The sequence below is a fragment of the Hyaena hyaena genome, unplaced genomic scaffold (assembly GCF_003009895.1).
Source record: "Hyaena hyaena isolate Hyena2069 unplaced genomic scaffold, ASM300989v1 scaffold_96, whole genome shotgun sequence".
Taxonomy (NCBI): domain Eukaryota; kingdom Metazoa; phylum Chordata; class Mammalia; order Carnivora; family Hyaenidae; genus Hyaena; species Hyaena hyaena.
Window position 1 is genome coordinate 604,871 of NW_024080729.1, and position 27,161 is coordinate 632,031.

The window sequence follows — 27,161 nt, forward strand, 5'->3', positions numbered from 1 at the left end:
CTCAGGTCATGATCTCATGTTTATGGGTTGAAGCCCTGTGTCAGGCTCTGCACTGGCAGCTCAGAGCCTGGAGCCTGGTTTGGATTCTGTGTCTCCCGCTCTCTCTGTCCTTCCTCTTTCTTTGTCCCTCCCCTGCTTGTGCTCTGTCTCTCTCAAAAATAAACATCAAAAGAAATTTTAAAGGAAAAATATAATCTTAACCCCTACCTCAAACTTAAAAGAAAATAATTCTAGGGACACCTGAATGACTTAGTCAGTTAAGTGTCCAACTCTGGTTTCAGCTTAGGTCACCATCTCACATGAGATGGAGCCTTGCATCAGGCTCTGCACTGACAGTGTGGAGCCTGCTTGGGATTCTGTTTTCCTCTCTCTCTGCCCCCACCTTCCTCTATCTCTCCCCCTCTCTCAAAAAAGAAATAAACAATCAAACAAACATTAAAAAAAGAAAATAAATTCTTGATAGGTTATAGTTCTAAATGTAAAAGGAGTATATTTCATTAGCAAATGTGATGGAAATCACAGAATATCTTCATAGGTAAACGAATATGTTTTTAACAGAATACAAAGATCACTAAAATAAAGAGAAACAATTGATAAATAAAGTTTCACTAAAATTAACACTGGGAGTGAAAAGGCAATCCAGTGACTTGGTGAAGATATTTATAAAGCATGCTCTGACAATGGAACTGTATCCAAAACCTATAAAGAACTCAAAAAATCAATAAGAGAATCACACCCTAATTGAAAAAAAAATAAGCAAAGGACAGACATTTCACAAAAGAGGCTCTCCAGATGGCCCCTACGAGGTGAAAATGTGCTCAACACGGGACACGTTGCAGCCATGGGACATGCAAAGTGAAGCCATGGTAACATACGACCACACATCCACGGGAATCGCTAAAATGAAAAGGCTCCGTCCAAAGGTGGGCTGGGATGAAGAACAACTGAAACTCTCATGAACCGTTGGTAGAAGTGTAAACTGGCAGAACCACTGTGGAAAACTACTCCTCAGACCTACTAAAGCCGAATCTATGCATACTCCATCCATAATCAGCAATTCTACTTCTGCGGGCATACTCAGACACATACAAGAATACTCATTACAGTTCCACTTGCCAAAAAAATCCCTGGGTAAAGAAATTGGGGTAGTATGTGATAGAGTGGGAGACTATACAGCAATAAGAATGAACAAACTATTGGCACATGTCACACCATGGATGGATCTCACAAAGATAACACAAAGCAGTAAGAAAAGAGTAGACCCGTAGCATTTGATTGATATAAAGTTCAAGAATAGGCAAAACTAGGGGTGCCTGGGTGGTTCAGTCAGTAAGCATCCGACTTCTGCTCAGGTCATGATCTCACAGTTCGTGAGTTTGAGCCCCTCGTTGGGCTCTGTGCTGACAGCTCAGAGCCTGGAGCCTGCTTCGGATTCTGTGCCTCCCTCTGTCTCTGACTCTTCTCCTCTCATGCTCTCTCTCTGTCTCTGTCTCTCTCTCAAAAATAAACATTAAAAAAAGAAAATTTAAAAAAAAAAGGAATAGGTAAAAACTAATCAGTGGGGTTAGAAGTCAGAATATGGCTAACCTTGGGAGGGTAATGACTGGGACAGGATGTGAGAGGTACTTATGGGGTACTCACAGGATGTGAGGGTACTTATAAAAATGTTTTATTTCTTCATCTGTAGGCTAACGACACAGGTGCACTTACTTTGTGACACCCATGGTTTGTGTACATTTCCTTAAATATGTTGCACTCAAATAAGAAGTTAACTTTAAAAAACGCACCAAATTGTTGTATCTTTTCAAGTGAACATTTTACTTCAGAGAAATTAATTATAGAAAAACACATTGCTGTGTTTTATTTCATCTTACCTGGTTAATGTAATCTGGAATATTTGATAACCAGCTATAAAAGAGGCCAGTCTCGAAAGACTTTGTTTTCCAGAACCGCCGACACCCACCAGCAACGCATTTCCACATGATGTTCGAATTATTCGTGATATCTGTTTTTGAAATAAAATAGTATTTCCTTAAAAACAGAATTCAGCTGTTTACATTTGCTTGCCCTACATGAGTCCAAATTGTGGCCATATGCTTGTAGACGACATTAGACTTTTCCTCTAATGGGATATGTCAGAGTTTTTTAAATTAATGAATGTCTCCTATTGATTTATTCAACTCAAATTCTTTCCTTGTACATCATGAACGAGAGAACAATTTGGCTTTCCTATCTCCTATTTCAAAGCTATTTTCTGTGTGTGTGTAATTTTATTACTTTCAGACTCAATACATGATGGAGTTGCTCTTCCCAATCCGCAGAAAGGAGTTTCAAATTGTCTGCTTATTATTCAGTCTAACACACTGACCTATACAGACACCTAGCTCCACAATGAATACCACCTCTATTGGATCTCTGCCAATGAAAAAAATTCTTAAGTACCAAAATTCTACTTACAAGGGGGGCAGAAAGGCATTTGTAGAAAAAGACAGAGAGACAGACTTTAGTCTTGTGTTGCCTGTCTATGGCTGATTTCCTCAATAAGAATAAGGCTGGAATTGTTCAAATCATATGAGGCCAATTGAAGACACTGCTAAAAAGCTGTCTTTTACATTAGCGTTGCTGATTAAGATGAAAGTCTAGATGGATCACTAAATTCATTATTACCACTAACAAGCTTTTTTTTTTTTTTTTTTAATGCAAGCTTTACAGACGGCAGACAGTAACACTTTGGGATGTATTAATTCTATCGTAATATTTTTTAACATGTTAATCACTTAGGCGGTTGTGCACCAGAACAGGATCCCAGGCCCCCAAGACCTCATCAGAGAGTGCTCAATAACTACTTGTTGAGTGAAAGAAAGCATGTGAAAAAGCCCTAGGATATCTGGAAATTCACCAACTTTGCAAAAGAAAAATCCATAATAAATACAGAGTAAGCTGCCTCCTCTTTATCAAAACTCCCTCCTCTGTTCTGACTTCCTGGAGAAACTCCTTTTCAATTGTATATAAACAAACAGCTCCTTTCTGTAGCCTTTCAGACTTGAATCAAAGCATGTTCCTTTGGGTGTTGCCTCTAATTGGTTTCTGTTTTTACACCACTCCTGTGTACCTGCCTCACCCCTTCCCCATCAGTTTGCCAATAATCTGTAAGCTGATCATGAAACTGACATTTTGAAAAGTAGCAAGTTTTCCTCCATGGGGAACAGGATTCTCATTATATCAAAATAAAATTTGAGGAAGGACTATTTATGCACAGAGTTCTGTAAGCTTACTTTCTAGAAAGGTAAAACTCAAGGTGTCAAAAGCTCTGAACACAAAACCCATCAATTTGCCCAACATTTGCTGTTGTGTAGGTGGATTCGGCTAAGGGGTTTCTGATTAAGCCTTTGTTTTCTGAGACAGTGCACGGACTCAACCTAAGGCCATTCTTCTAAATACTACCTGACTGTATACATTTCTTCTCTCAAAACATCATGAAATTTACTAAGCTTTTTACATGATCTATTTATGTCAGTAAACAGTCAATAGGTAGAACCTTAATAAGATGAGTCATTGCATCTTTAAAAAACACTAGATCAAGAGATGTTCCTCTAATGATTTCATTGAATTGTCTCTGGTAGAACTGGAGTTTGTCAGACAGAAAGTCAAAGGATGGTATCTGTGGGCAGGGAGAGAGAGAAAAATAATATTTAAGAGTCAAAACCTATGAAAGTAGAACTTGTAACGGCACTCAAAAGTAATTCTAATTTTTTTAATCTAATGGATTTCCAAAAATTTGTCATGGATTCCATTGACTTTTAGTTAATTCTATTTTCCGAGGCCTGAAACCTCACTGCATTAACTGGTTTCCAGTACGAAATCATTCCTTGACCTTTCCCTTCACAAACCCCAGCACCAACTCCGATCCCTGGGGATTATGATTGGAATGTAACAACTATTTCTCTGTTTATATTTGCTTTTTAATATTGTTTATGGATTTTTAAAAATACAGAAGTTTTACATTGCTGATGTGGTCAAATGGTTTTGAATATTCATGTATTAGTTTTGTAAATTTTTTTCTCTGCCATTTCACTCTTTGAATTAACTCTTCGGAATTACTTTTTTGTGACTCTGCTTAAAAAATCCTTTTGGAGTCCCGTTTCAAATTTCACGAAACCTATACATTAACTTAGGGAGAACATTCTCTCTCTCTCTAAATTAACGTATAGATTTCGTGAAATTTAATGTGTGGTCATTTAATCAAGTCAAGTTTTATCATTAAGTTTATTCCTAGATGTTTTACATATTTGTTGCTGTTGAATGAAGGACTTTGATGTTATATTTTCTATCTTGTGATTGTTGGCAAGAGTTGGCTAACTTTTTCTATAAAGAGCAGGATTAGGCTTTGTGGTCTATATGGTTTGTCATAACGATTCGACTCCACCCTCATGGTGCAAAAGCGGTCCTTGGCAATAATAAATAGGCAAATAGGCATGGCTGTGTTCTGACTTCATGGATGAACGCTGAATTTGAATTCGAAATAATTTTCACGTGTCACACAATATCATTCTTCTTTTGATTCTCTTCCCATCCATTTAAACATGTAAAAACCCTTCTTAGCTCACAAATCTAACAAAAAATAGGCAGTGGGCTGAAGCTTGGAAGCTTCTGGCATAGAGGATAGTTGTTGAGTTTGATATTTATATTATACTTGGTCATCTTACTGAACTGTTAGTAGTTAAAACAGATTTTATGTTCTTTTATGTTATACTAAGAAATAATCCTATCATCTGCAAACAGTATTTTTGTTTTTTCCTATCTGATAATTACATTTTTTGGTAATTTGTTTCATTGTTAGAACTTCCATAACAATATTAAATAATTGTGATAGTAGGAGGCATCTTTGTCTTATACCTGACTTTAATGGACTGCTTCTAAGTTTCATTGAAAGAAATATTTTCCTTGGTGTATGATGACATGTAGCCCAACATATAACTAACAAAGAGGCTACAACAACTCCATGGTGGGACTCCAAGGTAGGCAGAAATAACTAGTTGGGTGAGTGATCGAAAACCTCTTTTAAAAGGCAAAAAATACATACCAATTCATAAACTTTGGGTACCTCAAACACAGTGTCTTCAGGTTCGTCACCAGTTGGTTCAGGTATCTCCCGGAGAAAATCTACAAAGTATGGTTCGGGGAGAATGTAAGATGCCACATCTGGATTAATATTTTCTTCAATGGCACGAACAAGATGGATATTAAACCACTGCTCATCTTCAGAAGTTATAAATCTGAAAGAAAAGTGTGGGAGTAAAAATGCAAAATATAAAGGCATGTTTCCTAATTGAACATGTCCAAACTCCCTCCACCTCTTCTGAGGCATCATCCTGCACCTCCATCACAAAGAGGAAGGACCTAACTCCATTCAGGAGAGTTATAACACTGAGTATAACTTATAGAAAATACTGGCAAAGAATCTCTCCTTGAGCAATCTCAGGCTCCTCTGAACCTTCTTTCCAATTAGAACTTGACTTTCGGGTTTCCATGCCCTTCTCGGCATCACCCAATTTTACAAAGAATTCTGCCAAGTGGCTTTACTTTAAGAATCCTCCACTCCCCATATATGATCACCTTCCAATATCTGACCAAATTCCTCATTCCCCATCTCCTCCCAGTGATCCCTCCTTTACCCTTGATATTTCCTCTTAGGAGTTTTCCATCCACTGACCTTCTCTAAACTGATCCTTGGCTATAAATTCCCACTTCTTTTCTTATTGCATTTGGAGTTAAGCTCAATTTGCCTCTTCCACTACAAAACCCCATTGCAGTGGTCCATATACCCATCACAATAGTCCTGAATAAAGTCTGTGTGCATTATTGTTTTAACAAGTGCCAGGAATATTTTTTTTTCTTTAACAATACAGATGAGTGACTTAGGTGGGGTCAAAGTTCCCTAAAACTTGCCATAGGAGTGAAGACTGACAGTCAGTAGTGGGTGAGTGTCCTCCTTCTGGTTTTGTGGGCACACAGTGCACCAAGGTCCTTTTCAGATCTACAGTATCAGAGGGGGAAGAACAGAAGGAGGGGGCCCAACACTTGACAAGTACCACATTCATATGCGATGTTGTGGTACGCCCTTACAGGTTGTTAAGAATAGCGTTACCATCCATATTTTATTATTTTTTTTTTTACAAATAGTTTATTGCCAAATTAGTTTCCACATAACACTCAGTGCTCATCCCCATAAGTGCCCTCCTCTATGCCCATCCCCTCCTCCCCCCCACATCCATCAGTCCTCAGTTTTTGTCAGCATTCAAGAGTCTCTCATGGTTTGCCTCTCTCCCTTTCCCCCACCATTTCCGCCCTTCTTCTCCCCCTTGTTCCTCCGTCAAGTTCCTCCTAATCCTCCTATACGTGCAAACATATGATATTTGTCCTTCTCTGCCTGACTTATTTCGCTCAGCATAACCCCCTCAAGGTCCATCCATGTTGCTACACATGGCCAGATTTCATTCTTTCTCATTGCCATGTAGTATTCCATGGTATAGATAAACCACATCTTCTTGATCCATTCATCTGTTGATGGACACTTAGGCTCTTTCCATGTTTTAGCTATTGTGGAGAGTGCTGCTATGAACATTGGGGTACATGTGCTCCTATGCCTCAGCATTTCTGTATCCCTTGGGTAAATTCCTAGCAGTGCTATTGCTGGGTCATAGGGGAGTTCTACTGTTAGTTTCCTGAGGAACCTCCACACTGTTTTCCAGAGGGGCTTGACACATCCCCAAAAGCAAGGGAATCAAGAGCAAAAATAATGATTGGGACCTCATCAAGATTAAAAGCTTCTGCACAGCCAAGGAAACAACCCAGAAAATTAATAGGCAACCAACGGAATGGGAAAAGATAGTTGCAAATGACATATCAGATAAAGGGTTAATATCCAGAATCTATAAGGAACTCACCAAACTACACGCCCGAAAAACAAACAACCCAGTGAAGAAATGGGCAGAAGATATGAACCATCCATATTTTATAGAGGAGGAAGCTGAGGGCCAATGTCCCAGATTTCTCCATGTAAAACCTACGTGGAGTTCAAACTTCTTAGAAAATATACATAACTAAAATTTGCCTCTGAATGTTCCCAAGTCCCTGTTGATGTAGTGATTTGAAAAGGTGCCCTGTAGAAATAATCCTGGAGTAAACTGGCAGAGCATTTTTCAAGGGGACCAGCAGGTGGGAAATGAAATCAGTGCTTCACAAGCCCCGGAGCAAATGAAGACAATACTCTAATTTTTTGAGTAGGTAATGCAGGAATTAGGCTCACAGTGTCAACTTCTTATATAGTACATTTAAATTCAAGTGCTGTCATATACACCTGTCGGCAATTACTCTGTTGCACTCGTGTTTGAAAAGTGATAGGAGAATGGATATCGAATCGCACTCCTCAGATTTTATGGTTAACATTCCTTGCCAAATTCTGGAAAGATCTCGAAGATTGAAAATGTAATGAAATTTAGAAGGAGTTGGCAGCATCTTCACCTAGAGGTGGACAAAAATGTAATGCTCTCAGTTTGCTTTTCAAATAAAATTAAAAGCAGAACTGCTTTTAGAACTATTTCATTTCACAAATTTTATTTTAAATCAAATAGGCTAAATAAATAAATCAAGAATAAGTTCGTATTTTTATCATAGCACTGATGAGAAAAACACATCATAAATAAACCCACATAGAATTTCAAAGAGCATAATCCCTTGAATAGGATCGATTCAAGAATAACAGTCTAGATCCCAATTCCAATGCCTATTCTATCACCACAAGTTGGCTTTGAACAAGTCGCTTTCCACTGAATTCTTATGAACTATGTGAGTTGCAGGAATGACCGTTACTAATCATTGTTAACCATATTAGTGTCTATATGGAAGTATGTCATAACAAAAAACTGAATGTGAGCTGGTTGCCATGCAGTTAAGAACAAGGAATGTTCACTTCTAAAGTCAATAAGGACTATTTCCACAGGTTGCTTTAAGGTCTTAAGCATATTTGGACTCCCACCAATATATCTGAATATCACCATCTAGATTTCACTGTGGAGATCTAAACTCAATCAACATGCCTTCATATATCTATATATCTATAATAAGTGGACAGGCAAGTCCGACATGAGCTACAATGACGAGGTAGCTTTTCTGGGTTTCGTTTCTTTGTTTGAACACTAATTTACTTATTGTTTTTACCAAGTTCAGAATCCAAATATGCAAAGTGATAACAATGACACATTCTTATGTGGAGAGATACATGTTAAAGAATACACTTGAGGTATACTAGGTGTGGGGAGCACTACAGGCCATGGGTAAAGATTGTAATTCACACCATTAGCATCATTTTTGAATGTGACAACAATTCTGGCAGTACCAAGTAAACTCTCCACATGATTAATTCAGGGAAGCATATGCTTTCTCGAGGACCTATTCATGGTATATGCCTTTTCTACATTGAAAAAGTACTCCAGTGAGCTCATAGCCTAATTTTTACAGGCTAATTCACAGTGTATGCTAAGACAGCAGGTAGCCAGGGAAGACAGAATGAAGACAAGTGTTATTTTATCAATTATCCTTCAATTTCCCTCTTCGTTCAGTTCCATTCACAGCTAAAATGTTCAGTCTATTCACCAAAATGTAAAATTACATTATAAATATGCAGAAATAAAGGCTGTATGAATATTGCTTATTTCTTTGCTGGAAAAGACGACCGCTGTGATGACAGCTATCGGCAACTCAAGCAATCATTAAAGAGAATCAAATAAATTCCATTTTCCCCTCTTCTTCTCATGCATTAACCTGCTTCATTCCTTTCCACTTTTGTCAACTTCTTTCTTTTCTCACCGGGCTTCTGCTTTAAAGCTGTGTAAAGTAATGTAAAGGTGAAGTGGTATGCAATAATTAAAAATGCTTTGTGAAGATGGGAGGTTTGAGGAAAAGATACAAAATAAAAAGGGGGATGCAGCTTCTGTGGGATTGGAGAGGGAGGAAGATTCATTCATTATTCAATGGCTATTATTGAGCATCTCTGGCTGCCTGTAAGAAGACACTATAGTAACTAAGAAAATACCATCGTAACTGGCAGCTCAATCCACTGCCTTCCGGGAGCTTCCATTCTAGTAGGGGAGTCTGGCAATAAACAAGAAACAAATATATTGGTAAACAAACAAACTGACAAATAATAATGACCCAAGTCACGGTCAGAAAGAATAAAGTAGGGTCGAGATACAGAAAATGCCTGTGATGGAGCCAGATGATCTGAGAAAACCCCTCTGGAGGTAAGAATGATGAGGATGAGTATATGATGGCCCAGGGGCCTGAAAAACATGGGGTGTTCAAGGAACAATGAGAGGGCAGTGCAGCTGGGGAGAGAAGCAGGCAGGGGCCAGTTCAGATGGACTTTCACAGGCAGGAGCAAGGCACTGGGTTTCACTGTAAGTGTACCTGGGAGTCTACTGGTGGTTTTAAGAGGGATTAAGGATCTCCAGTTTACTTTTTAAAAAGCATTTTAGAACTGTGTAAAGAACAGACTCTAGGAGGGCAAGAAGCAAGCAAGTCTAGAGGGCAGGTGCTGGAAGCATCTATCAAGGGTAGTTATTCTGAGATGGCAGAGAGAGCCCAGCCTTGGGATATATTTTGAAAGCACAGTTACTCAGACTTGCTGATGGATTGGAGGTAGAGGGATGAGGGAGACAAATCAAGAAAGGCACCAGATTTTTAGCCTAAGGAGCAGGATAATTGGTATTGCTATCAACCAAGAGGCAAAGGTCTGATGGAAGGTCATATTGAAGGACAATTGAGGATTCTGTTTGGACACATGAACTTTGAGATGGTTATTGGACATCTACATGGTGATGTCTACTAAGCAGATAGAAATAAGTATAGAGCCAAGCAGAGAGGCCTGGAATGGAAGCTGAATTTAAAGTCATCAGCACAGAGACGATGTTTAAGGCCTTGAAGCTGGAGAGACCATCTGGGTGAAGAATGGATATAGGGAAGTGGGCCTATCATCAAGATCAGATGCACTCCAGCATCTCAAGGAAGGGAAGAAGAGGGGGGACTTTTAAAAAGATAGCCTGTCAGATAGGAAGAAAACCAAGAACATGAGGTCCCTAGGAAGCCAAGTGAAGAGAATGTCAAGAGGGATAATTTACATCAAATGCTGCTAAGAGTCAAGTAAAAGGAAGAAATCAACCTTTAGATTTGATTTGGCAAGACTGAGGTCTTTGGTAACCTTGCTGAGAGCAGTGGAATGAAAGCCTGTGCAAAACAGATTAGGGAGGTAAAGAAAGATGAGGAAATGGAAGCAGTAAACATTTGTATAACAAAAGAAGCTTTGATGGAAAAGACACGCAGAAGGCCAAAGCTTTTCAGGAAAAAAAAAAAAAAATATATATATATATATATTCACCATAGGAGGCTGTGTGGACGGAACATTTCATAAGAAACACCCAATTCCTCTTCTGATAATTCTTTTTTTTAAAAATGTTTATTTCTTTTGGAGGGAGGGAGAGAGAGAGAGAGAGGCAGAGAGAGAAGGAGACAGAAGATCCGAAGTGGGCTCCGTGCTGAAAACAGCAAGCCCGATGTGGGGTCGAACTCATGAACCGCAAGATCACCATCTGAACTGAAGTTGGATGGTCAACCAACTGAGCCACCCAGATGCCCCTGATAATTTTGTATCTAGAAATCCCACCCCCCTCGTCCACCCAGGAATCTGAGAGGCTGGCACCCTCCAGATTTCTCCAGGATATAAGCTTCCTCCCAGATGTGTGTAATTGGCCTAATGAATGTTTTTGGCATATACCTCCTCCTTGTTTTTACCTCAGACCTACATGTCATTGTTTTTTCACGAGTCTGCTTTAAGCCTTCTTGGTGACAGTTCTACATTTGCTGGGCTTTACTTAAGGCACTGACCCTGTGTCTTAAAATCTAGTCTACTTTGTTGAGTACACTTCCATCCATTTACTAATTCCCACTCCATCTCAAGACTCACACAAGTTAGATTTTAAGTCTCGGGTAGCTAAAAAAAAATCTGGAAATCCATGTATTCAGTCAGTCAGGAAATATGTGAGTGTCTGACATACAAATCAGAGTAACAAGCAGAAAAGCAGTATCCTCATTTTAGCAAAATTCTACTTTATCTTGGATATCGTGTATGGTTTATAGTAATATCTCATACATATGGAAAGCATCATCCACTCAGAATATTTGCTCCCTGGAAGGAAAGGTGTTGTAAATCTATTTGAGCACCTAATTTGTCTTTGCTGAAAAAAAACAAAAAGAAAACAGAAAACCCACTACTCCATGATATGATGATAAGTTCATGGGCCACAAGGTGAGAACAGGTCGAATAATAGTTGACTTTCTGTTATTACAGACGACGCCACTTCTGTACCTTAGTCCACTGCCACAGCACTCTGCCTGCTGAAACTAAATTTCCAATCATCTCACATATTTCAGGTTTGAACTTTCTGCAAGGATCAAAGTACCCGCAGCCAATAAGTCCTGGAAAATAAAACAAGATTGAAGGCACAAGCTTACTGAAAGATTACAAGGTACATGTTTATCCCAGTGATAAATCAGTACAAGATCAACTAAGCTGGGTGACGTTAAGCATTTCTCTTTCCATGTTTAGTTTTCAGTATTCATCATGTTGGAGGGTGTATAAGACAGTGTAACGAATAAGCACTCCCACGCGGATCACCAGATTGAGAAACACAACCTTGCCCCAGTACCGTAGAAGCCCCTGTCTGCCTGTCGCTGCCCATAGCCCCATCCTTCCCCCAGAGGCAGTCACTACTCTCACCGAGCAAGATGCCGTGACTTGCTTTTCTTTACAGCGTTGCCCACTTAAGGGTTTGATCTTTAGCCTTTTCTGTAACTTCAACTTTGAAGTTTAATTTGATAAACTCATATCATATATTCCTTGGTGGGATTTGCTTCTTTTGCTCAACCCATTTCTGGGCTTCAGCCACATTGAAGCACGTAGCTGTGTTTGTTCATATTCATTGCTGCATAATGGCATTAGGCTGTGTGCCTAGACTGCCATGCGTGGATCCACTTTTACCGTCAATAAACACTTGGTTGTCTCAAGATTTTGGCCAATCATGAACATTGTTCTATAAACATTCTTGGATGTCTTGTGGCACACATGTGCCAAATCAAGTAACAATGGGTTAAGGGTTTAAATATGGAAGGCAAAACTGTAATATTTGGAAGAAAACACACAATATCTGCATGACCTCTGGATAGGAAAGGACTTCTTAAATGAAACTCAGAAAGTGCAAATCATAGAGGAAACAAATGATAAACTGTCATATGCCTCAAAATGAAATTGCTGTGGGTGTCCACACATTCTGCTTTACCAGTAATGAGGTCCAGTTATTATCCACAGGGCCTGTCACAATTCATATACCTACCAGTAGGAGGTGAGTGTCTCAGTTCCTGCACATTCTCCCCAATGCCTGATTTTGTCAGGATTTTTCATTTTTGCAAATCAAGTGGGTATAAAATGGTATTTCCTTGATGTACTTCCTATCTATCTATCTATCTATCTATCTATCTATCTATCTATCTATCTAGAGCATGCATGCATGGGCATGGGATGGGCAAAGAGAGAGGGAAGGAGAGAATCCCAAGCAGGCATCACCCTGTCAACATTGAGCACAATACACTGCTTGATTCCACAAATCGTTATATCATGACTTGGGCCAAAAGGGAGTCCAATGCTTAACCAACTGAGCCAACCAAGGCGCCCCTCCTTGGTGTTTTAAATTTGCATTTTCCTGAATACTAATGTCTTTCATCTTCACACTTGTTTATTGGCCATTTGTTTTCCTCTTCTTAAAGTGCTTGGTTTTTTGTCCATTTTTCTATTAGGATGATTGCTTTTCTCTGATTAATTCACAGGATTTGTTTTTCAGATTAATCTATGCAGATTACTAACTTTTTCATTTTATTACATGTTGAAATTTTTTCTTCCACTTTGGGGCTTGTCTTTTCACGCTTAAATATTGCTTTCTAGATAAACAAAAGTTCTTAATTTTAATTTAGTCAAACTTGTCATCTCTCTTTATGGCTTATGCTTTGTGAGTCTCATTTTAAAAGCTCTTTCCAGGGGCACCTGGGTGACTCAATGGGTTAAGTGTCTGACTCTTGATTTTAGCTCAGGTCATGATAGCAAGCCCTACTTCAGGCTCTGTGTCGACAGCATGGAACCTGCTTGGGGTTCTCTCTCTCTTCCACTCTCTCTGACTCTCCCCTGCTCATGTTTTTTTTTTTTTCTTTCTCTCTCTTAAAAGAAATAAGTTTTAAACAAACAAACAAACAAATAAAAAGTTTTTTCCTACCCAGGTGTCATTCAGATATTTTCCCATATTTTCTTCCAAACATTTTATATCTTTACTTTCTATATTTAGATATTTAACCCATCTGTATTGATTTTATAATTGATGTGAGGTAGGGGTTAATTTTCAATTATTTTCACATACCAATTACTAAAATCCCAGTACCATTTACTAAAAATCTGCCCTTTCCCTCTAATCTACAATACCTACTAAGCCAATTAATGTCCACATATACATTTCAGTTTCTCTTATATGTCTTTATATATACAAATTTTAATGAAACAGTTTATATGAGCCCAAATTTGTTATTAAAAATCCCATTTAATTAACATGTCAAAGTGCTACATATAGCTATATGTATTATATTGTTATCCTATAATACATGTGCTGTCATTCACTCACCCAAATTTCTCTGCTCAATCGTGTCATGAAAACTAAAACACAAATGTTTGCTTACTTTAAAGCTAAACTTCAACAAGGTTATTTCTAAATATTCCTGAATCTTAGAATAGGCTATAAACATGAGTCTTCTTAACATTTAGTCCTTTTTCCAGTATTCAGTTCTCAATTTCAGATACTTAATCCCTACTTCAGACAGAGCCTTTTATCTCTTAAATAAGGGTTTGCATGGCTTATGTCCATTATGTAATATGGTAAAAAAAAATGTAACACCAAGAATAGTCATACCAAAAATTTTGTCTATTGAAGCATTCGAAGGCAATGTGCAATTAAACACAGTAAACTGTCGTTTTAAACGTTGTGGAATATCATTTCGACCACCTCCAGGGTGGATCATTGCTGCTATGAGCTGCACATCGACAATAGTAGTGAAGTCTCCAGGCTTATCCAAGCTATACATTCCTTCCATTTCCATCATTTGTCTCACGATCTCATTGGTTACCTGAAATGTTTACAGTGATACTTTAGTAACATATCACTATTGTATTCCTGCATGGCCCCTACAAAATAGTACACATGAAATTAGAAGAAAATAGTCAATTCTAATCAATGAAGTGCTTGTGAATGTTGATAGTCACCAGCAAGGTAATTTGATGTAAATGCTACCACTCATGGGGGCACCTGGGTGGTTCAGTCTGTTAAGTGTCCAACTCTTGGTTTCAACTCAGGTCATGATCTCATAGCTTTGTGGGTTCAAGCCCCACATAGGGCTCTGTGCTGACAGAGGGGAACCTGCTTAGGATTCTCTTTCTCTTCTTCTCCCTCTGGCCCTCCCCCACTCGTGCTGTCTCTGTCTCTCTCAAAATAAATAAACAAACTTTAAAAACATATTTAAATGCTATCACTCATGAATGAAACCATAAGCTAAATATCTGGAACAAGTTCAGTGTACCCTTCACCACCTTGATAAAATGGATCTCCAAAGAAATCTAAGTAGGCAAGTTACAAAATATTTGGTACAATTACAACAGCAGTCGGAGTTACAAGTATCAACATTTCCAATACTTTAAATCAGAATGTGGGATAGTTTTATTCCTGACCCTTGAATATGACTGAATGTTTTGGGTTTAGATTTTATGTCCTCATCTTCCTTTCTTGCAGACTCTAACACTGCTAACACTTCTTCCCTATTGAAAATTTTTCCTCTGTCAGTTTCAGAGGCTCAATTCTTCCACAGGTTTACCTGTGACCCTGGTTCACCTCCTGTCACTCTTTCTCCACCAACCCCTCTCATGTAACTGTTCTAGAGAGTTCTATCATTGGCTTTTTCTCTTCTGACTATTTTAGGGGATGTCATATCCACCTTATACCCTAAAGAATCTCAACTCTGTAACTAGCTTCAGATTTCCTTCTAAGCTCCATGTCTGTGTATGCAAATTCCTATTAGGTATCTCTGAGTGGATGACATGCAACCACCTCAAATATGACGTTCTTTCATTCAACACTGAGTTGATTGTGTTAACGACTGTGTTATTGACTACTGTGTGTATGACTGTTGTAGTGTAGACAAAAATTCCTGTCTTCATGGAGTGTACATTCTAGTGGGAGGAGAAAAAAATATATATACATGTATGCTAGTATGTATATACGTATGCAAATAAAATGGTATGAGTTTTTGGAGGAAAATAAAGCAGAGAAAGGAAATAGGCAGTGTTTCAGGGTGTGACTGAATATGGAGAGCAAGGGGGGATTCACCTCACATGACATACAACCAAAGAATATATAACCTCATTGCCTGAAGGAGGTGAGACAGCAAACCATTTAGCTATCTAGAGAAAGAATATTCTGAGAGGAGAAAAGAATAAACATAGAGGCTCTGGGTGAACATTATACCCAGTGTCTACAAGGACCAATAAATGTGTTTGGGACAGAATCATGGGAAGGTGAGTCAATTAATGTGGGGTCTTTGGGTCATGGTAAGGATTTTGGCATTTATATTCTACAAGTCTCACGGAAGGATTTTGACCAGAGACCTGTGTCATGATATGATCCATGTTTTAATTGGGTACTGATGTGAGAACAGGTTGAGAAGGGCAAAGAAAATGGGGAGACAATGAGGAAGCATTTGTAATGATAAGGAAGAGAGATGGTGGCTTACAACATGTATTAGCAATGAAGGTAACCAGTAGTGGTAAAATCTTAGATATAGCTTGAAGATAGAGCCCACATGATTCCCTAACAGATTGAATGTGGAGTTTCCATTTCTTGAGATGGAGAGGAATGTTGCAGGAGCAGATTTAGGAAGGAACAGGAATTTGGTTTTGGACATGTTAAGTTTGAGATCCAAGTAGACATCCCTAATTGGTTAAGTAAGTCTGATATTCAAAAGCTCTTCAGCTTACAGATGATATCTTAATATGCCACTACTCTCTCACCTTCTGCTGAGAAGTCTGTCTTGGATCTGTACTGAATGGGGGAGAAAAAGGGAAAGAAAAAAGAAAAATAAGAGACTTCCCTAGGAAGCTGTGGCCTGAGGATGACACTTGCACAGATTCGCATCCTCCGTATGCATAGCCTAAGTGGACCAGAAACTTTCCAATCTTAGCCTTGCTTGGAGGTGATCCTGACTGAAAAAGCTCTTAAGGATCTGGCAGAAAAAAACTCAAAACCTGTCTGGATGAGAGCATATCATCCAGCTTAGGCTTCAAAACACAGTCACAGAGGGGCGCCTGGGTGGCTTAGTCAGTTAAGCGTCCGACTTTCGCTTAGGTCATGATCTCGCGGTTCGTGGGTTCGAGCCCCGCGTCGGGCTCTGTGCTGACTGCCAGCTCAGAGCCTGGAGCCTGTTTCAGTCTGTGACTCCCTCTCTCTCTGACCCTCCCCTGCTCACGCTCTCTCTCTCTCTCTCCTAGAAATAAATAAAAACATTAAAAAAAATTTTTTAAAAAAACACAGTCACAGATAATTTTTCAAGGGTAATGATCTAGCAAGTAGTCAAAGATACAGAAAATAAGACTTGTTCAACACACCCAAGAACTATTAAAACAACAAAGAGCAGAAATAGGACTACATAGACTTCAGATGCTGAAATTAACAGACACATACTTTTAAACAACTATGCTCATGACAACATATATGAAAGAGAAAAGAAACAGTAGTTGAAATTAAAACTCAGTGGATGAATTTGACAGCATATTAGACAAAGCAGAGAGGAAAATTGGCTAGGTGGAAGACAGAAGAGGAGAAATTATCTAGACCACAAGCATTGGAGAAAGACCACAAGCATTGGAGAGAGAAAAGTCTGCGGTGTACAAAGGAGAAAGAGAAACATACAAAGCATAGAAGAAAGTCTAATATACAATAGGACCCTGAGAAGAAGGGAAATAAAGGGGGGCAGAAGTGATATTTGAAGATATAAAGACTGGAACTTTTCTTGAACTGATGAAAGATACCAAACCACAGATTCATGAGTTGGTCCAGTGAGTCCCAAGCAAATAAGTACAAATAAATATACACCAAGGAACATCATTTTTAAAAGAAGAGATTATAGAAAAGTAAAGCAAAGAGAAAGTCTTAAAAGCAGCAATTGAAGAAAAGGCAGATTAAGTTTAGACATGCCATGATTAAGGGGTAGCTGACTTCTCAACAGCAAAAGAAAAACAGAAAATGGGAAGAATATATTCAACATGATGAAAAAAAAATAACTGCCAATCTAGAGTTTCACACCCAGCAACAATGTCTTTCAAGTAAAGAAGATGAAATGACATCTGCAGACAAAGAATTAGTCATTAAAAGATCTTCTCTAAAGTAGATTCTAAAAGCAGAAGGAACATACCATACACAGGCCTAAGAAGGAAGAATGAATAAAGAGCAAAGAAAGTGGTAAATGTGCCAGTAATCCAAATGAAGAGTGAATATATAAAAAAGTAAAAATAATGTCTTGTGGGAGTATAAAAAAAAAGAGAGAGAAGGACACCTGGGTAGCTCACGTAGTCGGCTAAGTGTCCGACTTCAGCTCAGGTTATGATCTCATGGTTCATGAGTTCGAGCTCCGCATTGGACTCTGTACTGGCAGCTCAGAGCCCGGAGCCTGCTTCAGATTCTGTGTCTCCCTCTCCCTCTCTGCCCCTCCCCTGCTCATGCTCTCTCTCTCTGCCTCTCAAAAATGAATAAATGTAGGGGCGCCTGGGTGGCTTAGTCGGTTAAGCGTCCGACTTTCGCTTAGGTCATGATCTCGCGATTCGTGGGTTCGAGCCCCGCGTCGGGCTCTGTGCTGACTGCCAGCTCAGAGCCTGGAGCCTGTTTCAGTCTGTGACTTGCTCTCTCTCTGACCCTCCCCTGCTCATGCTGTCTCTCTCTCTCTCTCTCTCTCTCTCCTAGAAATAAATAAAAACATTAAAAAAAAATTTTTTAAAAAATGAATAAATGTAAAAAAACGGGTTTTTTTTTAAGAAGAGAGGGAGACTTAAAATACAAATCGACAATAAAATGATAGGAGAAAGATAAAGGAAATTAAAGTGTTCTAAGGTCATTGGATATTTAAGACAGGAATAAAGTGTTTATCTTTAGTTTTCATTATCTGTGTATGCAGGATATACTGTCTAGGGTAACCTTCAGAACACAGAAATTGAGCACAGTGTATGGATAGTAAACAAACACAAGGAAAAAGTCAATCTTCTCAGGAAATTGGAAGAAAGCTGCAATACATCTGTGCTCAGCAAATGTTAAGGAAATGGAGGAATTAGAGGTCCAAGAAAATGAAGAAAGTATGAAATAGTCATCTCACAGAGAAGCAGCCTGAATGGAAGCTGAGGTCCATGATGATGATTTAAGTTTATTTATTTATTTGTGTGTGTGTGTGAGAGAGAGAGACAGAGACAGAGACAGAGAGAGAGGGAAAAGGGAAAGGGCAAGGAGAGAGGGAGAGAGAAAGAGAATCCCAAACAGTCTCTGTTAGCACAAAGCCCAGTGCCTGGCTCAATCCCACAAACCAGGAGATCATGACCTGAGCTGAAATCAAGAGTCAGATGCTAAACTGACTGAGCCACTCAAGTGCCTCCATGATGATGATTTTAAAATGAAGCCGGAATTGTGTGGTTTTCTCCAGCCAAGTTTAGCTGCATAGGTGCAGATGGGTGGAGAGCAGGCAGAGTTTCAACAAGGCTTTAATGGGGTTAAAGCTTTTACAGGTGAGTAGAGAGTGTATGCTACAGTGATTATAATGATGGGTCCTGGAATTTCAGCTAGGAAAGGAAGGAAGTGAGGAAATGAGAGAAAATGATGGTGGGCACTGTGGATCATGGTAGCTCTATATTGAATCTGGGAAGTGGAGGGAATAGGCTACAAAGAGTGGACATGGTAATCAGAGAACAAAATGCTTGAAACCGAGATAATGAAGGGATCACAGCTCTTGATAATGACAAGGTGTAGGTATGACTGCCTGAATGCCTAATTCACACAGGGTAGAAGACACAATCATCATGGGAGAATCTAAGAGGGCAAGATCACATATGTTGGTATTGGCATCACTCAGACCTATAACAAGCAGGCTGCATAATTTGTAGGGCTTGGGGCAAAATGAAAATGTAAGGTTCTTTTTTCAAAAGTAATTATTAAGAAATTCATACTGGTGGCTACAGAGCATTAAGCCACGTGCAGTGTGAGTCACTGTGTCAGCTCAGTTTCTACACGCATGATGCTGGCCCTAGTGAAAGGGAGAGTAACAGTGGTCCAGGAAGGGAAATCTTCAGGGTGTTGTCTGAGGGTCTGAGGTGACAGCAACAAGGGAAGCATGAGGTGGACAGATCTGCCCACAGGGACAATAAGAAGCAGGGAGGACATCTCCCCACCTCCCGGTCCAGGGGCTCAACTTGACTGAGGAAAGCAGCCTCCCAGGTTTCCATTAGAGTAAGAAGGTAAAGGAAAAGTTCAGAGAGGTTGAGTTTACAAGAATTCGGTCAATGAACTGTGGCTTCTAAGAGCACAAAGAAATGTTTCGGGGGGCACCTGGGTGACTCAGTCAGTTAAGCGTCTGACTTCAGCTCAGGTCACGATCTCATGGTTCATGGGATCGAGCCCCACATTGGATTCTCTGCTGTCACAGGAGAGCCCACTTCGAATCCTCTGTCTCCCCCTCCCCCTCCCCCACTCACGTATGCACATTATGCTCTCTCTCAATAATAAACAAACATTTAATAATTTTTTTTAATGAAAGGTTTCAGGAGTGTGAAAAGTAGGAAGTGAGGTCAGAGAAGGGTTGTACAGAGGTATTTGAGGGATAGTCTCTGGGTGAGCACAGACCTGGGAATCTGGACCTCCTGGAAGTATCTGAGGTGAACCCAGATAAAAGGCCGGATGGGATGGGTGCTGGTAGGCTCCAGGTAGATGTAAATGATGAGGCAGTGGGCAATGGTGGGAGGGAGGCACTGAGAATCCCACAAGGAACATGCAGAACCCTGACAGCATCAGTGAGATTCTCTGATGGGGAATGACTCTGGGGTTGACAGATGATCACAAAGGGGACACGTGCATGGCAGAGTTAAAAGGGAAAAAAAGGCATTTTCTAAATCAGGTATTCCTTGGAGGGAATATGTAGAATAAGAGGTAACAGAGCAAGAATAAAACCCTGGGGAAAGGAAGAGAGGAGCCAGAAAGGTCACTAAAATCAGGAAGCCAGAGAGACAGGCAGGCATATTGCTGAAAAGCCCATAGGGACCTCAAGAAGGGAGAATGTCAGTTATACCAGAGAAGTCAAACAAGACAGAACTGCTACTAGGGAGGCTTAATAAGATGAAGTCTATTGACACTTTTTATATATAACTAAAAATATTGATTAATTACCATCTATAGGAGATATTTTCGTCATACCTGATCTCCCCATTCATTAATCACCGGCATATTAATATCATCAATAAATACAGTCATTTTTCTGCCTCCTGGTGGCCCATATGTGCTTCCCATTCGCTTATCCACATAGCTTTCAATGGTTCTCTGGAAAGAGGAAATGGTTTGTCTTAAGTGTTAACATTTCAACCCATATTCCTAAAAATGCTGAGCATGTCTCTCAGAGTAGAATTGAATTACTTAATATGCATAAATATCATTACTAAAATAGATATCATAGAGGCTTCTGGGTGGCTCAGTTGGTTGAGCATCAGACTGTTGGCTTCGGCTCAGGTCGTGATCTCATGGTTTGTGAGATGGAGCCCCACATGGAGTTCTGCGCAGACTGCACAGAACCTGCTTGGGATTCTCTGTCTCCCTGTCTCTCTGCCCCTCCCCCACTCACATGCACATGCATGCTCTCTCTCCCTCCCCCTCCTCTGTTTCTCTCTCAAAATAAATAAACTAAAAAAATAGACATTGCAAAATTTCAAAAAAATAAGTTATTAGAATGTTAATCATTGATTTTATGCACAAAGTTCAGCTTCAGCCTCAATATTAGATCAAAATATGCTATTTGGCTTTGGTTTTCATCTTAGCCTTAGGAAAGCCAGTAGCTGAATGCCAGGTGTAGCCCCATTTCCTACACACACATACACACACACACCAGCTTTTATATGCAAACACATTTTATTGTAACCACCACTCAAAACACTTAAGATGTTGATTACCTCAGCAAATGATGGGTTTTACCTGAAACATGATTGGTTCTGTGGCAGATGAAAAGTTCAGACTTTTGGATAACTGTACTTCAGGATCATATTTTTTCAAGTAGGCCTTAATCATTACAGTTTTTGCAGTCCCCTGCTCTCCCGTGAGCAAAACAGCCTGCAATAATAGAATAATCGTGGTGAAAGGGGTTGTATTTGATTTTAAATATCTTATGGTTCTAGCAGCCATTTTTCGTTCTAAAAATTCATATGACTAATTTTTAATTACTTTTTAGAATTAGAGCCACATCAAAATAAATCCTAGATTTATTTATTTCACACTAAAGATTTAAATGTGAAATGTGTACTATATAACTGTGCTGGAAAGAAGTATGGGTAAATATTCACGTGACCATGGGAGAATGAGGGACTTTGTGAGCACATGACAGTTTCCGAACTTAGCAAGCCAGAAGTCAGCAGCTCAGTTGGGGTATATCCTGGGGTTCATTCACCAAACATGTTTCCCTTAAATGACACTGCTTCTGGCCCCTTGTGCTGGAATTTAATTTTTCTATCTGTAGCATGTGAAAAGGGATGTGTTTCATACAGGTTTGTGATCAGCTAAGAAACCATCGAACTTACTTTATATTGTTTTGCAATGGTGTCTATCAAAAAATTTGTTCTAATATTGTCAACATTTGGAACCAAAATTGATGAATATTCTGGAATACTATCAGTTGGATAATAATAGGGCTGCAGTTTCTTATTCCAATGCTCCCAATCACCTAAACAGTAAGTAAAAATTCATCTTAATAAAACTGCACTCTTCGAAAAGTATCTCCCAATATAAAATTGCAAATGTCATAAACATCCAACAGAATCATATGGACACTTAAAACATTTTCCAAAAATATATTAACATATCTGCTTATCTAATATATATGGCATTTGATCATTTAAAGTTGTTTCGCCTCTTTGTAAAGTCAGTTTTTAAATTTCTAAATCACTCATCTGGAGAGATCTGGCCTGAAATGGAATTAGAACTGGCTACTGGTAAAGCCAATGACATGTTTAGTATCTAGTAGGGAACCCTCATTAACTGAAAGGATGGGAAAGACCAAAAAGGGGTTGGTAGATGTAGAATGTTTGCCATGAGAAATGGGAAAAACCAACCTAGCCCTAAAACTAATTAATAAAGTGCTCAGGCTTATTGACTTAAAGTAACTACTAATTTATTAACTGATATTATATAACCAGTAATTTACTGACTCATATTATTGGTATAATAATTATTATTACCACATTTCTTCAATTCTAAAAAAAATTGTATTTACATGTTAGCATATCTGGAATGTGCCTTACAATCTACAAAGCCTTATAATCACCATTGGCTAGGTAAACTGAGTCAGAGATCTTCACATTGTTGGCATTTAAATTAAATTACTTGCATTGTATGGCACTTTTCATTTCAACTGGCATTTTAAATGTCTTTAGAAATATATATTATGATTCAGGGCTGTACCAAAAAAACTACTGTGTACACAGTATGCATGAAAACAGAGCAGAGGAGCACACATTTGACAGTAGCAAAGAAAATATTCATCACTGGAGGAATAACCTCAATCTCAAATTTCCTTGCAAAATATCAAGTCATATGGTAAGTATAGGTTTAACTTTTAAGACACTGAAAAACGTTTTCCAAAGTGGCTATCCCATTGAGTACTATATGAGAGTCCTGGTTATTCCACACTCTTGCTGATATTTGGTATTACCAATCTTTTCATGGTAGTCATTATAGTGGCTGTGTAATCATAGCCCATTCTAGTTTCGGTTTGCATTTGCTCGGTAACCACTGATGTTGAATATCTTTTCATGTGCTTTTTTCACCATTAAAAAATCTTCATTGGTGAAGCATCTATTTAATTATAGTGCCCATTTTTAAAAATTTGGCTTGGCTGTCTGCCCCTTATTATGGAATTGTAACAGTCCTTTATGTTTTCTGGATTGAATCAGATACATTTTTAAAAATTTTTTAAATATTAATTCCAGTATAGTTGACATAGAGTGTTATGTTAGTTTCTGGTGTACAATATAGTGATTCCACAGTTCCAGACATCACCCAGTGCTCATCATGACAAGTGCACTCCTTAATCCCCACCATATGTTTCACCCATCCCCCCATCCATCTCCCCTCTGGTAACCATCAGTTTATTCTCTACAGTTAAGAGTCTGTTTCTTGGTTTGTCTTTCTCTTTTTCCCCATCTACTCATCTGTTTTGTTTCTTAAATTCCATGCATGAGTGAAATTATATGGTAATTGTCTTTCTCTAACTTATTTTGCTTAGCATTATACTGTCTAGTTCTATCTGTGTCATTGCAAATGGCAAGATTTCATTCCTTTTTATGGCTGAATAATATTCCATTGTGTATCTATATACCATATCTTCTTTATCCATTCATCTGTCAATGAACACACGGGCTGCTTCCATCATTTATTATAAATAATTCTGCAATAGCACTTTCAACAATAGCCAAATTATGGAAAGCCCAAATGTCCATAAACTGATGGATAAAGAAGATATGGTTTATATATACAATGGAATACTACTTGGCAATGAGAAAGAATAAAATCATGCCATTTGCAGCAACATGGATGGAACTGGAAAGTATTATGCTGAATGAAATATGTCAGTCAAAGAAGGACAGATATAATATGTTTTCACTCATATGTGGATCCTGAGACACTGAACAGAAGACCATGGGGGAAGGGAAGGGAGGAAAAATAGATACAAACAAAGAGGGAGGGAGGCAAACCACAAGAGACTATTAAATACAGATAACAAACTAAAGGTGGGTGGGGGTGGTGGGAAAGAGGGAAATGGGTGATGGGCATTGAGGAGGGCACTTGTTGGGATGAGCACTGGATATTGTTTGTAAGCCAATTTGACAATAAATTATATTCATAAATAAATAAATAAATAATGCTGCAATAAACACAGAGTTGCATGTATCCCTTTGAATTAGCATTTTTATATTTTGAGAGTAAATACCCAGTAGTACGATTGCTGGATCATAGGATAGTTCTGTTTTAAAATTTTTGAGAAACTTCCATACTATTTTCCACAGTGGCTACACTAGTTTACATTCCTATCAAGAGTGCAAGAGGTTTCCCTTTTCTCCACAACCTCACCAACATCTGTTGTTTCTTGTGTTGTTGATTTTAGCCATTCTGATAGGTGTGAGGTGATATCTAATTGTAGTTCTGATTTATATTTCCCTGATGATCAGTGATGTTGAGCATCTTTTCAGGTATCTGTTAACAATCTATATGTCTTCTTTGGAGAAGTGTCTGTTCATGTCTTCTGCCCATTTTTGAACTGGATTATTTGTTTTTGTGTGTGTTGGGGGTGTAGGTAGGGGGAGGGAACAAAAATTGGAAAGCAATTGATATATTGCTTTCCAGTTTCAATGCAACAGACGCAAATCACGACACCAGTGGAACAGAAATGAGGGCTGGGTGTGGTTTTCTAAGCAGAGTGTCTTCCCCTTGCAGCACTGGAAGGAGGCTAAGATGGATGGGGATGGGAAGACAGGCCAGAGGTGGCCCAGAGCTGGAGGCCTGAGAAACCCAGTGAGTCCAGAAATGTGCAGAGGGCAGAGGACCCTGTTCCCTGCCTCTACCTCCAGGAGAGCCACACTCCTTTAAAATGGGCCTGCTTTCCTCACAAGGAAGAGGTACAAAGAAATAAATATAGTATGGGGACATACTAAAAAGGCCATTAGACCTAAAAAAGAGCCCCCAAAATTCAATACAATTCTATAACCAAAACCACCAGCCACAATTAAACCAAACCCACCATAAATTGGAGAAGGCTTTGAAGACAAACCAACAAGGCTAATCACAACAACACTACTTAAAATAAATACAATGTACATCATCATTATTCCCACATGGAATCTAACCATGGCCAATTGTCTGAAAAACCATCATTGTACTTCAACTACAAGAATTTAATGACCAACATCCGAAAATCTCACCCACTCATCAAAATCATCAGTGAATCATTCATTGACCTCCCTGCTCCATCCAACATTTCAGCATGATGAAATTTTGGCTCCTTACTAGGAGTCTGCCTGACCCTACAGATTCTGAGAGGCCTATTCCTAGTCATGCACTATACATCAGATACAGCAACTGCCTTCTCATCAGTAACTCGTATTTGTTGTGATGTCAACACACACAAACACACACACACAGGTATTCCTGTGAGTGCGAGGCTCCCAACAATGAGGGACGTAGTGGTAAATGGTATTGATTTATATAAGCCGCCTATTTTTCAGATGTCTTGTTCGTCGTTCAAGCTATGAATAATCGATCCGGAACATATAAACACTACAGCTGTGAAAAATGTGCATGTACAAATGTGTAGAAATGCAAAGCAGGGTTGATTAATACTGATTGTTACAATCATAAGTCCAAGGCGACTTGGGGTAGAGAAGGCAATAATTTTTTTGATACCATTTTGTGTGAGGGCGCAGATAGCTGTACATAGGGTTGTGATGGCTCCTAAGCATGGTTTTGTTCTGTTCTATAAATGAGTAGAAGTGGATTAATAGGAAAACTCTGGCTACAACTATTGTGCTTGAGTGGAGTAGGGTAGAGATGTCCTTCGATAGCTGATGGTAGGCATGGGGGTAGGCTGACTTACCAGCAGCTGCCAGGAGACACCCTATTAGTGGATTGACCATTAATGTTTCTTTTCTATAAATTCTTATCTCCTGAAATATTTTATTCATGGAAATAAGGTAAGCAGAAACTCTCCATCCGTTTTGCTAGGATTTTCCTTGTGCTGAGACTGCCAATCATGGTTAATTGCAGTGCTTTTATAGAAGAAATGATATTTAGTATAAAAAAGCATCAAAAATATTAATGTGTCTCACCACATTTACTTTTAAGCCCATTTTTGGCTGCTTCGTCAGCATGGAGTGGGCACAATGATAGTTTAATATTTCTTTTTGTGAAATTTCCTGTCTAGCCTTTTGTAAGATTACTACAGGTTAATGAGAGTTGAGGAAGATAATCTTTCTTAAACAGTACAGCATACCTTTCATTATATTACAGACCTAAGTGTTTTATGTCCTGGAGGTAGGCAGAAAGCTGCCCTAGGATTATAGTATTATATGCCATAAAAATTAATGTTTTATTGGTCCCATATTTGTGCAATTTTAAAGAGATGGCTTTCTAGTAAGTAAATCTATGTATATATTAAGAATTGTACTTTCCACAACTGCAATGTGCATTATTTTTTTCAAAGTTTTATCATTGCTATTTATTTGTACTTTTGTTTCTGAACATTCGATACGTGTTTCTTTCGTATGTATGCTTAATTACATGTCTTCCATATACATTATTAAATTTTTACTGTACATTAATTTCTAGAAAAAGCCAATAAATTAAGATTGCTTTCATTTGCTTGATAAAGTAATTGAAAGTGTATTTTTGGCTATTCTGGAGAATACTCCATGTGCACTCAAAAAGAAAGTGTGTTTTGTTGTTTTAGGATGCAATGTTTGAATATAGCTAATAAATCCATCTAGTCCAGTGTATCATTTACAGCCACTGTTCTCTTGTTGACTTTCTGTTTGAATGATCTGTGTATCAATGTTTGTGGAGTACTAAAGTCCCCTACTAGTATTGTATTATTATCAGTTAGTTCCTTCATGCTTGTTAATAAACCGTTTTATGGCTTTGGGTGCTCCCATTTTGGGTGAATAAATATTTACAACTCTTAGATCT

The 27,161-nt window shown here is 38.7% G+C and overlaps 1 protein-coding gene across 1 annotated transcript in view; it reads right to left on the reverse strand.

Moving 5' to 3' along the window:
• The window catches only part of DNAH8 (dynein axonemal heavy chain 8), a 318,105-nt gene that overhangs the window by 134,294 nt on the left and 156,650 nt on the right, over positions 1 to 27,161 (reverse strand). Inside the window, exons 50-58 of the mRNA XM_039235325.1 lie at positions 22,007 to 22,149; positions 21,408 to 21,542; positions 20,640 to 20,762; positions 14,061 to 14,274; positions 11,423 to 11,532; positions 7,361 to 7,524; positions 5,084 to 5,276; positions 3,539 to 3,661; positions 1,875 to 2,005 (exon numbers count right to left, since the gene is read on the reverse strand). Of these exons, the coding sequence (XP_039091256.1) occupies positions 1,875 to 2,005; positions 3,539 to 3,661; positions 5,084 to 5,276; positions 7,361 to 7,524; positions 11,423 to 11,532; positions 14,061 to 14,274; positions 20,640 to 20,762; positions 21,408 to 21,542; positions 22,007 to 22,149 (1,336 nt within the window). The remainder of the gene's footprint in view (positions 1 to 1,874; positions 2,006 to 3,538; positions 3,662 to 5,083; positions 5,277 to 7,360; positions 7,525 to 11,422; positions 11,533 to 14,060; positions 14,275 to 20,639; positions 20,763 to 21,407; positions 21,543 to 22,006; positions 22,150 to 27,161) is intronic.